Source organism: Vidua chalybeata, chromosome 21 (assembly GCF_026979565.1).
Source record: "Vidua chalybeata isolate OUT-0048 chromosome 21, bVidCha1 merged haplotype, whole genome shotgun sequence".
Lineage (NCBI taxonomy): Eukaryota > Metazoa > Chordata > Aves > Passeriformes > Viduidae > Vidua > Vidua chalybeata.
In genome coordinates, this window is record NC_071550.1 from 2,816,379 (window position 1) to 2,828,708 (window position 12,330).

The 12,330-nt window shown below is 56.3% G+C and overlaps 1 protein-coding gene across 1 annotated transcript; it reads right to left on the reverse strand.

Moving 5' to 3' along the window:
* Positions 1 to 149: 149 nt before the first annotated feature.
* AGPAT2 (1-acylglycerol-3-phosphate O-acyltransferase 2) lies at positions 150 to 10,926 on the reverse strand. Its single transcript, XM_053962119.1, has 6 exons — positions 8,265 to 10,926; positions 4,700 to 4,833; positions 4,115 to 4,290; positions 3,877 to 3,972; positions 2,307 to 2,379; positions 150 to 1,849 (listed from the first exon to the last, which is right to left on the reverse strand). The coding sequence occupies exons 1-6, from the start codon at positions 8,450 to 8,452 to the stop codon at positions 1,698 to 1,700; spliced, it is 819 nt and encodes a 272-aa protein (XP_053818094.1). The 5' UTR covers positions 8,453 to 10,926; the 3' UTR covers positions 150 to 1,697.
* Between the last annotated feature and the right edge of the window lie 1,404 nt (positions 10,927 to 12,330).

The following is a 12,330-nucleotide window of genomic DNA, read 5'->3' on the forward strand; positions in this document are numbered from 1 at the left end:
CCAGTGAGGCTGGGTGAAGCACAGCCCTCCTGCCTGGGGGGCACAGGGTGGGGACAAGGACCTCCCCTGCCCCTCCATCACCAAACCCACCTCCTGCAAGAGCTCAGGGCTCAGCACCCCACATCCTCCTCCCTCAGCACCCACACAAGACAAGGAGGCTCCTTTATTTAAATAACCAAAGGTATAATTTCTTTTTTGTTGTTGATTTTTTGTAAAGCACACAACGTTCTCAGACCAATTAAAAGCGAACAGCAGACAACTGCACATAGAGGCACTGCTCCCTCCTCTCAGGAGGAGTCAGACATGGTTCCCCTCCCCAGGAGCCCTCCCAGGGCCCTCCTGGGTTGACCCTCCATGGCAGCCCTTTATCTGCCACTCTCACAAAGTGCTGGTTTGGTTCCCATCCTCCCACCCTGACCTTTCCCATCCCCTGAGTCTGTACTGTAAGGCCCCTCTGATGAAGCCCCTGGCAGCACCAGCTCAGCCCAAGGGCTCCTTCCATGGAGCTCCCTGCCTTTCCCAGCTGAGCCTTTAGCCCCAAAATGCCAGATAAACACAACTCCACCAATGCAGGCTGCAGGAGCTGCGTGTGCTGCTTACCTGAGTAGCCCCAGCTGGCTTATCCCAAGGTCCCCTGTGCCATGAACAGAAGAGCTAAAGCTACAGGAACCATGGACCTGACCCAGCCTCCAAGGGCATCAACATTCCACAGCTCCCGGTGAGGGATCCAGGAGCTCTGTTGGTCCATCACCCCAAGGCACAGAGGAACCCCTTTTATCTGACTGGGAAAGGGGTTTATGCCCCACAAAGGGGGAGCTCAAGCCTTCCAAGCCTTCCCAGCCCCGTTCCAGCTGCAGCTCACCCACCCTGTGGCTCTGCAGGGGTTTCACAGGCCTCGGAGAGCAGCAGCTCCGCCCCGCAGATCAGCAGAGACGCGGGACAGGCACCATCTTTCGGCCAGTGCTGACCATGACAAGTGACAAAACGAGCACGACAGAGCCCTTTGCCTCCATAAGGGGCATTGCAGGCACCGGGATGTGACCAGGCTGAGCCACCACCACGGCGGGGAGCTGGCAGCAGTTTCCCAACGTGATGCTGTTGTGACACAAGGGCATCTCAAGGGGACAGGCCTGTGTGTCCCACTGGTGGGTGGGAGTGCTCTGGGCTGTCCAGGGAGGACACCACACTCCTGGCACTGCTGAAAAGCCAAAATCTGGATTTTCAGCCAGTTCTCAGCCCTGTTTGAGCATCAAGGTTGTGCTGATACAAACTGCTGCCTGGTGGTTTCCACCTGGGACATCACAGGGCCACCTCGCGAGCTGAGCCTGCAGGAGCACAGGTGCAGGGACAGTCACATGAGGCAGAGCTCAGGCTCCAGGCAGGTTTTTGCTGTCACCCCAAGCTAGCTGCAAGAGCTCGGGGAACTCCCCTCTCTAGTCATTGAGCCCTTTGGTAGCACAAGTTTGATGCCTGAGAAATTCAGAAAAAGGAGATATTTCAAAGTGAGAAAATGAACCCATAAGAGAAATCCACTCAGAGGGGAACCTTAGTGCTGGCTTGACACCCTGTGTGTGCCAGTCTGTGGTGCTCCCAAGAGTTAGAAATCACTGCAGAGGAGAAGAAAATCCTTCAGTATTTGGCAAGAACAGACAGGTCCCTTCAGCCACCACCACACGGTGACACCACTGGAGAAGCCTCTAGGATGAGTCCTTTGCCTGGCCTGGATGGCCTGACAGCCTGAAGAGGGTCTCCCTCATGGTGCTGAAGCATCTGTCAGAGAGGTCGGTGACATCGTCTGACGTCAGCCCTTTGGTCTCTATTGGAGGCAGAACCTCAACCTTGATTTTACCTGGGGACGAGAGAGGAGCCTGTGAGAAACCCACACACCACAGGGGCTCTGTTCCCTACCCTGTTCCCCACCTTGGACAGCCCCAGCACAGCCCTCAACCTCTTCCAGGGCTTCAGGCATCCACCCCTGGAGCACAGGCAGAGTTAGATCCCAGCTCCAACAGCTGTGCCACCCAGAATAATCCCCCTGTGACCCAAACTGCCATCCCAGCCAGAGCCTGCCCAGAGCAGGAGGTGGTAACCAATTTTTAATGAAAACATCCCTCAATGTATTTAATTAAAGCCCTTCCTGAGCTAACCCAGCCCAGGCTCTGGTGCCAAGTGCTTTGAACTGCCTCCAAACATCTCCCAGCAGGGCTCCTCCTGTTCACCCCAGCTCTGCTTCCCTCCCACACCCTTGTGAGCCAGATCTCCACACGGGACAACAGCAACCCTGTCTCCAAGTGACTCTTTGTTACCTGATGTAAACAGCTTTGTCTTTGGGTTATAGAAGGAGGTGAAGGAGGAATACACCACAGGGATCACTGGGACCTAGGGGAAGGGAAGAAAAAGAGGAGTTACTGGCACTTCAGCAGCTCAGGGCAGGCCGGAGACAGGCAGCAAATCCCACACAGCAAAGCTGACCTGGCCTGGCTCTCAGACACACAGGGCACACACAGCCCCACAAACAACACCCACTTCCAAAGGCTGGAACAATCAGCAGTCAAATGGAATCAAAACCACTCCCCAAAAACTCAAGGCACAGGGATACTCAAGAAACCAGGGCCAAGTTCCACTCCAGCCTCTGCTCTGCACCGGCTTTTAGGGCTCCTCGACCCAAGTGAGGCTTCAAACCCCAGGTATTTTCTGTCCTGCAATCAAACACTGCAGGCTAGCTGTTCTGAAAGGCCTTGCCTGCTGTACAGGCACGTGTCTGGGGCAGGGTGGCTGCTCTGCTTTCAGTTTCTAAGAAAAGGAGTCACCAATCATCAATTGCTCCCGGGGCAGCTTCAGACAGACACAGGGCCAGGAGGGCAGGCAGAGCTGTTGTTCCAGTGCTGATAATACAGCCAGGATCTACAGTCGGTGACTCAGGGGGGTGTAGCAGAGGCAGGGACCAGTTCCTTGTCATCCTTTCCTCCCAGCAGCTGCCAGGCTCTGCCTTGGCTGCATCATCCAGGCAGGAATGAGGATGGTATCACAGAGCCTACGCCCTGGGCTTGGCCAAATGAACCCAGTGAGAGAGCTGGCATATCTTTCCCAAAATCCCTGCTGTAACACCTCTCCTGGGGAAACGAGTTTCCCCTGAGGCTTCGAGTCATCCCAGTCTCTGGCACACTGCCCCAGCACTGTGCCCAGGCAAACACCCTGCTCCTGAGACAGCTCTGGCTGGCTGAAGCTGTTTGCCTGCTCCCCCACTAACTGCTCGTGGATGCTGTCATTTTGGAGAGAAAAGACATACCAAGAACTGCCATATGGCTGCCAGGGAGGCAGCAGCTATTTTCACACAGAGCAAGCCCAGATGTTGCTCTAAAGCACAAGAATTAACAATCCTGAATCATCTCTACACTATTGCAACCTGGGGGATTGAGAACTGAATCAACAGCTTTGGGCTTCCCCAGGAAAGGACTCACTGGGCTCCCTGCCAGGAGCGAGCTCTGGGCTGCAGCCATGACCCCAGAAACCCTTGGGCACAGGCATTGCCCTGCCATGCTGCCAGGAAAGCCTGGAGATAGGGATCAAGGGTGCCTGTCCCTCACACTCCTCCTTCCAGAGGGGACAGCAGGACTGAGGCAGGCAGGAGAGAGGACAGGGCAATTCTCCACTGTCTACAGCCACTCATGCCCAGGGTCAGCTCATTCCCAGAGGGGATGGAAAAGGCTCTTGGCTGCTGCAGGGCAGCACTTCTGACACCAGTGGTTTACCTGAGTAGGTGTTACCTGGGAACACAGCTCATCTGAGAGCAAACGAACCACATACTGCATGATCAGTGTGCAGTGCCACTGCAAAAGCACTCAGGGTTCCCATGCAAGGGCAAAGCACTGTTACCTGTGCCTGGACAGCGAGGTGAAATGCTCCTTTCTTGAATGGCAGCAAATCCCCAGTGCAGTTCCTTGTGCCCTCTGGATATATCCACACCTTCATCTGCACATGGAGAGACAAGGCTCTGCTCCAGAAATCCACTTGCAGTGGTGGGAGACACCAGCCAGCTCTGCCAAGCTGAGCCAGCACCAGGAGTGCCACAATGCCCCCATGCCACCCCACCCAGCTCCACAGTGACACTCACATTCTCAGCCACCATAGTCTTGGCCACCTCTGACATCACCATCTTGGCACTGCTGGTGCTCTTCCTGTTGATGAAGATGACGCCACCAAGGTACATGATGAGCCCCACGCTGCCCATGTACATCAGCTCCTTCTTGCCCACCTGGACACAGTTGTCGGGCAGGACCTCCATCAGCCCTAATGGGATGGCAGAGGGCAAGACCCAGCAGTCACCCCTGGGACAAGGACAGGACAAGGACAGGGGCACCAGGGGCTGGTGCCTGGCTTCTCTCCTGGCTTCTGAGAGCAGGAGGCTTGGCACACAGCAGAATTAGTAGGGCAGGGTGGCTGCAGGTGACAGCAGGACACCCCCAGAGGCAGCTGATTCCCCAGCCCCAGGGAGTCCAGCAGGGCCACTGGCACATGTGCTGGGCCAGCACCTCAAGGACAGCAGAACCTGGGGTGCTGCACAGGTGTGGGATTGCTCAGAGTGACAGGAGACCCTTCCCACAGCCAGCACCGGGGCTGCTTGTCCAGGAGGTAGAAGCAGGACTCCTCCCAATGGAGAGCAGGAGAAATGTTCTCCTCCCTTCCACCAGCTCCTCACCCATCATGTCGAGGACGCTCTGATGGTTGGACACAATGAGAGCAGGGCCCTCCACCTTGAAGTTCTCCAGTCCTTTCACCTCAAACCTCAGGCCGAAGAAATACTTGAAGGTCCTGACAAAAGCTTTGATGATTCTGCAGAAGAAAAAATGCAGTCAGCAGCAGAGCAGAGAGGGCAGGGGCTGCTGTACCCAGTGGGGGTGGAAGGAGACAAGAAGAGCTGTAGGACAGAGAACCTCCAGTCTTATTTGTGCTGTGGTCCACCTAGGTGTCTGCCCTGCATGGTCCCACATGCTCTGTTCAGTGCCATGGCTGCCCTGGTGCTACCAGGCTCTTCCTCCTGCAAGCAGCAGGGCCCCACAAGTTGTTCAAACAATTCTCCCAGGAGCTGCCACTCCCCAGCACACCCGACACCCAAGGAAGGCTCTGCCAGGTCTGCTCCTTGCAGTGCTGGAAGATGGTGCTCAGTGACATGAACAAACCTGGGGTGCCCAAGGAAGGAGGGGAATGAAGGTGAGAAACACTTCCCTGCACAAGGCAAGGATGCAGGCAGCATACAGGATGCTCCCCACGTGGCTTGGCAGAGGATGGGTGCCCCCAAGCAAGCCCATGCTCAAGCTTTTGCCCTTCCCCAGTGGATCTACAGGTCTGACAGAGCTCCCAGCTTTTCCCAGCTGGGACACTCCAGCAGCTCCACTCAGCCATGCCAGCACTGGAGCACATTTCCATGCCCTTGTCAGCCCACGGAAGCAGGGCCCATCTATGCCACCCCCTGACCTGGGGACTTGGGGACTTTCCAGCTAGGCCAAAGGACATGGGCAGAAGTTGGCAGAACACAGGGGCTATTTTGGGCAAGGGAACAGCCATTTACCAGGACAGGTGGCAGAGGAGCCTGCACGTGAACAAGGCTCCCAGGAACAGCCACCAGCGTGGCTCTGCTCTCCCCTAGAGCTGATTCAAGCTGACCTGACCTCCAGCAAGCACCTGGATGTCCTGCCTCAGGGCCAGGCAGCCAGGGGATGGAGCTTTCCTTCCTGCAGCAGGAGATTGAGGGACAGCCAGCTTTGTCCCCACCACAGGGTCCAGCTTGGGAACTGTGCAGCATCATCCTGCTGGGAAGCATCCTTGTCACTCAGGTGGGAGGTGAGCACCTGGACAGCATCTCATCCTGGCTTGGCAGCAGCTCCCAGCTGCTGCTCTCCAAAAGTCTCCATAAACTCTTGAGCCACAGTACTTCCCTCAGCTTGCTCCTACCCACAGCAGTGTTCACATCTCTGTGGGGTATCCTCCCATGCAGACCACCCGAGCTGGCTGTGACACTGGAGTTCAGGCCAGGCCAATGGCCCGAGGTGACACTGCTATCAGTCCTCATTTCAACTTGCTGCAAAGAGCCACAGCCAGGGAAAGGACACAGGAATACAGAGCTCCCGAGCTCCACAGCCCACTCCAAGGTTACAGGGGTGCAGTCCAGGTGAAGAGATGGGGTTACAGGTGAGAAGAGGCAGGGTGACACGAACCAGAGAGGTCATGGGAGATGCCAGGCCACCAGGGTGACCTAAATCACACTTCTCCTCCCTTCTGACTGCCAACCGAAAAAGAGGTCACCGCTCTGGAAGTCACAGAGCTCAGTGGCTGCTGGGAGAGGCTGGTTACACATTACTCAAGAGCAACCATCCAGCTTCCTCCTGCCAGCCCGGGGACAGACTTTCCTTGCACAAGATGTGGCGTGAGCCACTGAAAGAGGCAAAGGGGCAGAGCTCAGAGCAGGCAAAGAGCAGGGGTGACCTGCTGGGCTGGCCACGTCACGCACAGGGTTAAAGGATGGATCTGAGTCCCCTCCGACCACACAAGCGGCTTCTCTGCCAGAATCAACGACCCAGACGTGGTGCAGCCACAGCTGCAGAGAGCTCTAAAACCAGAGCACTTATTGCCAGACACAAGGAGCACAAAAATGACAGGGAATAGGACTTTTCAGTGGATCCCTAACAGTCTGAGTATGAAAGCCAGCAGCCCCCAGATTCACGTGCTCTGCTCCACAGCCAGTCACAGAGGCTTGTTTAGGATACTCTGATTTTCAAGGACTACTGAAATCTGCTTACCAGATTGGAAGCTCGTGCAAGATGTTTTACCACAGATAAACAGTTCTATCTCTATCAGACAGCCCGGGTAACCTCTTCCAAATCACACCAGCTTGACACTGGAGCCAGCAGCACTGCAAGAACGGGGTGTTCTGCACCAGGCAACAACACCATTATCTCTGTCTGTCCACCAGCACATGCTCTGCTCCAGCCCCCTTTCCCAAGCTGGAATAAGCAGCCTGGGATGTTGGAGAAATAAGGAATTCACTGGACCACCTCAGCCATGGACCTCCCAGGGGCTGGGATACATCACCAGGATCTTCAGCCAGTGCCACTACAAGAAAACAACAGGCTTAAGTTACAGGAAAAGGGTGGTTCTGGCCAAAATTCAGCCCTGGGTTTCAGCATGAGGAGTTATCCAATGTAAGTTCTTGTTCCCAAATAATTCCTTGAAGTTTACAGAAAATTTAGAGGGTTTATTTTGGGGGGAAATAAAAGGATAGTGTCTCCATCACTGACATAATAAATTCTCCCAGCTGCAGAGCTGGCTGAGCATTGGAAAGCTGCTCCTGAGTGAGCAAAGGCGACCAAAGCTGGAGAGAGAGCCAGGCTGGAAGTGGCAGAGCAGACTGCCTGGGGCCACGGCACCAGCTGGGACCAGCAGGGCACAGCCCTCAAGGCAGCACATCAGTGCCCTGTGCCTGCTCCCTCCGCCCTGAGTGCTACGTGTGAAAGCCACACTGCAAAGCAAAGTCCAGCTCCACCTGCTCAGATGCTGCCAACCTTTAACCCTAAAGGATGTTAAGGCTCCGCTTTCCCTTGCATCCATATGACATGCTCAGCAGAGGTAAAAAGCTGCCTAGGGGAGAGCAAAACCAGGAAATGAGCTGTCCTGTGCTGCCAGCAGAAGTGCCAGCTCTGCCCTTAGAATGTACCTTGGCATGGAGAGGAGGTGCTGGATGACAGCAGCCCTTGCCACAGGTGTCCTGTCAGGGGACACAGGGCAGGACAGCAGCTGCAGGAGAGCTGTGCCCTGGCAGCACATGGCACACAGCCTGCCAGCCTCTGCTCCTGGGGTAGGAAACACCCCAAACACAACCACCCAACTATTAGAAGCAAAAGGAACCTTCTAGAGATCAGCTCCATCTGCCACGGCAGGGTCACCCAGTGACACGGGTGTGTTTGGAATGTCTCCAGACAGGTAGATTCCTCACGCTCCCCGGACAGCCTGCTCCAGTGCCCTGCCAACTCTCAACAAACACTGCTCTCATGCAGCTTTCCCTAAAAGAGCCACCACCGCCACCTTCCAGGCGCTTCATCCCCAGACGTGCCTTGCCGAGGGCTCTGCCAGGACAGCCACCTCTGAGCCAAGAGGGGACCTCCGGGGCTGCGCTGACACCGATGTGACAGAGGCCGCCACCACCCCAGGGGCTCCGGGCAGCGGCGGGGGGGTGACACCGCTGTCCCCAGCGCCCGTTCCCCCCTCACCTCATGTTCTTGACGGTGCGGCCGCCGTTGACCAGCAGGCAGGCTACGGCCGCCAGCGCCGAGACCACCAGGCACAGCACGCAGTAGAAGCCGATGCGCAGCGCGAAGTTGACGGTGGGGCTGAGCTCCATGAGGACGTGGAGCAGCAGCAGCACGGCCGTGCCCCATAGCAGCCACCCCATCTCCATGACGGCTCCACCCGGATCAGCCGCCACCGCTACCTCCTCCCCGGGCAGGCCGTGCTGAGCCCGCCTTATGTGGGCGGCCCGGCCCGCCCCGCCGCTCCCTCGGCGGGGCGGGACGGGCGAGCGGGGAATGTTCGCTGTGGAGCGGGCATTCCTCAGGCTGCTGGGCGGGCCGCGGTGGCCATGGCGAGGGGAGGAGGGCGGTTGGTTTCCTCACGGAACCCTGTGGGGCTTTGGGACCCTTATGGGGCTTTGGTCCCCTCATGGAGCAGCGTGGGGCTTTGGTCCCCTCACGGACCCTTATGGGGATTTTGTCCCTTCATGGAGCACTGTGGGTTTTGGTCCCCTCACGGACCCCTTATGGGGCTTTGGTCCCCTCACAGAGCAGTGTGGGGGTTTGGTCCCCTCACAGAGTACTGTGGGGGTTTGGTCCCCTCACGGACCCCTTATGGGGATTTGGTCCCGTCACGGAGCACTGTGGGGCTTTGGTCCCCTCACGGAGCAGTTTGGGGGTTTGGTCCCCGCATCGAGGGCTGTGGAAGTTTGGGACCCTCGTGGAACCATGTGGAGTTTTGAGACCCCCCCCCATCCCCACCATGGATTCCTGGGGGCGTTTTGTCCCCTTATGAAGCCCTGGTGGGGGGTTTGGTCCCCTCATGGAGCCCTGGTGGGGGTTTGGTCCTTGCATCGAGGCTTGTGGAAGTTTGGGACCTTCATGGAACCATGTGGAGTTTTGAGACCGCCATGGATTCCTGGGGACATTTTGTCCCCTCATGAAGCCCTGTGGACGTTTGATCCCCCCATGGAGCCCTGTGGGCCTTTGGGACCCTCATGGTGCCATGTGGGGGGTTTTCCCTGCCTGTGAGGTGCCATGGAAAGGCTTTGGGGTCCTCCTCCATGCTGTGAGGGAGTTTGTGTCCCTCAGGGCACTGTGTGAGGTTTGGGAACACTCATGGACCCTCGCCCACCTCTTCCGCTGGTGCTTGATGCTGGTTTTTCAGTGACACAAATGTGCTGAGCAGGATGGAGCTTTCCCTGCTGGCGCTGGGGTTAGGATAGGATCAGGCCCTGCAGCTCTGTGGGTACAAAGCTGATACGGGAGATGAAAGTGTCTGCTGGAACCGACACAAACCGTTGTCATTGACCTCATCTGGTTTTGCAACACTTTTTATAGCAAAACCCAAGTCCTACAAGTCTCCACGGAGACTCCACTGGGGTAAGATGTGACCCTGTGGTTCTGAGCATCCCCTTGGCATCCACAGCTTTGCAGCTTCTGGAAAAATCAAGGAGAAGTGTTAGCCCTGTTAAAATAACCGTTGTTCCCTCAGCTGTCCTTGGATTCACCAACAGAGGTTGCGTGCTGTTCCCAAACAAGCTCTCACCAGAATAGGGAGGGCTCACTGCACTTTCCCTACCCCACAGCAGCTTTGGGGCTGGCAGCAGGAGACAGGCTCCTTCTCTACCGAGAGCTCCCGGCTGGCACTCCCTACGGCTGCCAGGCAATGACATCTCAGAGCTGGTCTCATGATTCCAGCTAATGCATCAAAGAACCCTTATTGTATTAGCATCTCCACACAGCATTAGCTTAATCCCTGCTGCCTGCGTCCTGTGGGCTGTTCAGGGAGCCTTGCTCCAGTTCCATGCCAGCCAACATATGCCTGGGAAGTCACCAAGACCTTTGCAGCTGAGCAGATGCTGGGCCCGGAGCAATTCTGTGTTATCCTCGTGACTTTTTGCTTTTGATGCCACGGGAAGAAAGTCCCTGGTGATCTGTCACTGGGGCGTCGTGCAGGCCGATCCGCGGAGCTCATAAACGCTGGCTGACGTTGGGAATGAAATCTAAATTCCGGCAGGGCCGCGGTGCCGGCGGCAAGCGCAGTGAACAGATCCGGTGTGGCGGGGTTGCTGCAATGCTCCACGTGTGGGTTCCTGGAGGAGCTTGGCTGCCATCCCCTTCTCCCCACGCTCTCCAGCGCGTTATCTGGAGTAATGCAAATGAAACATTTAGTATTAGTCTGCAGCTCAAGGAAGGGGAGCGCTTTCTGATGCCAGATTAGAAGCCAGACATGGGCCTGCCTGCGAGCAAGCAGAACTGTCACACTGAGTTATTTCATAAGGCAGGCGGTGGTGCTGCCAGATGACGACAGCCTGTGCGTTAACATTTTCATAACAAACTGCCTGATGGAAAAGGCCTGAGAGCCGCGGCCTGCTGTGCAACACAAGGATCACCTCATCACCCTGAGACATGGCCATTTTGGGGTAGAGGCAAGGGTGACCCCATCCCTGTCCTCCCAAGCTGCAGCAGCCAGGATGAAGCAGTTCCAAATTCTCAAAAAATCTCGGTTTGCTAGATTGTGTAGTGTGTTTTGCGTATTTAAACTACTGACTGGATTATTTAAATGTGGTAGAAGGGTACCCTGCAGGTAGTGTAGCTGAGCAGAGCCCAGAATCCTTGGCAGGAGCAAGAACACATCACGTGCCAAGCAGAAGGGTCCACCAGCAGTGATGTCCATGTGCCTGGGTCCATGAAGAGCCATGAAGCTCAAAGCATTACCCTTGTCTTACAATAATCTGGCTGTGTTCTTTTATCTTTTATTTGCCTAAATTTATTGCTTCCCTTGGCAACAACATGTGACCTCCCTGTGGATGACTAGCTTCTGACTGGAAAAGAAACAGAGCCAGGGAGAACATCTCCCACATACGGAGAAGGGAAGAGAGGGAAAGCACTTGGAGGAGTAGGAAGGAAGGAGGGATGTGTCCATCTCCTGGCTGAGCAGGTTGTAGAGCAGCAGGAGGCTTGGGGCTGGGTGGGTGCTCGGCAGGACCCTCTGGAGATGCCGGCTGTGCCGAAGGAAGGCTGGATTTGTGGAGAATCTCACTCATGCTGCCTCGCCCTGCCTCTGCTCTTGGCTTCCCACAGCGCCTCTGGCAGCTCTACCCATCGGCCTGCTTCCCTTTGCCTCCTGCCAAGGGCCGTGTGTTGAAAGCAGCAGCTGGGTTTGGTGACATTAAAGTGGGGGGGAGGAGGCAGCAACCAGCCAAACATCCTCATTCGTGGCCTTTTCGTGGCACGCATGTGTGAGGCTGGGAGCCCTCACAGGAAGGGCTGACAGCACGAAGCCATGGGCTGTGCAAAGTCCTTGGCACCTCGTGCTGGGTGCTGCACAGCAGCCTCCATTGCCAGGGGGTTGGGGACAGTGAGGTGATCCGCACATCTGCCAGAACTCCTTCCAGACCTCTCTCAGCCTGTCCATCCATGCGTGCACTGATCTATCCTCTTCCCTCTTCACCTGTCTGAATTAGCGTCTGACTTTGGGAGATGTGTCAGAGCCTGGTGTCACTGTGTGTCACCTCTGTGTAGCTCAGGGTACACAGGACAGTCCAGCATCACAGCACTGATGTGTTTACCCTGTGTAACACTCCCACACGGGCAGGGCTGCAGGCTGGGAACCTGGACCTTGTTTGCATCCATAAGCAAGGTTGCCCCAAGGGCTGACATCACTGGCTGGCATCAATTTTCCTGGAAGTGTTGCCCTGGCAAAGACACAGAAGAGGTTTACCCTGGTTGGGAACACCAGAGTCTGCTTGGTGAGGACGGTGCTAAGAGCAGTTTTTGCAAAGCATGTGGGTGAATCTCATTTCCCTGTCACCTAAAAGGGCACACGGGAGGTGAAATTTTCCTGCTGCTTCTTGTGTGGGCACCAGGGAAGCTCACGGTGAGCCCACAGTCGCAGGGGCAGAGCTTCAGCCTGACCCTCAGCCTCCACGCTGGCTCCTGTTGCTCCATGGCCACACTCCCTGTGGTTGCTGGGCTCCTCGGTAATCACACGTCAGCGCTCTGGTGACAACAGAGTAAACACTGGGGAGGAACCGGCTGGTGA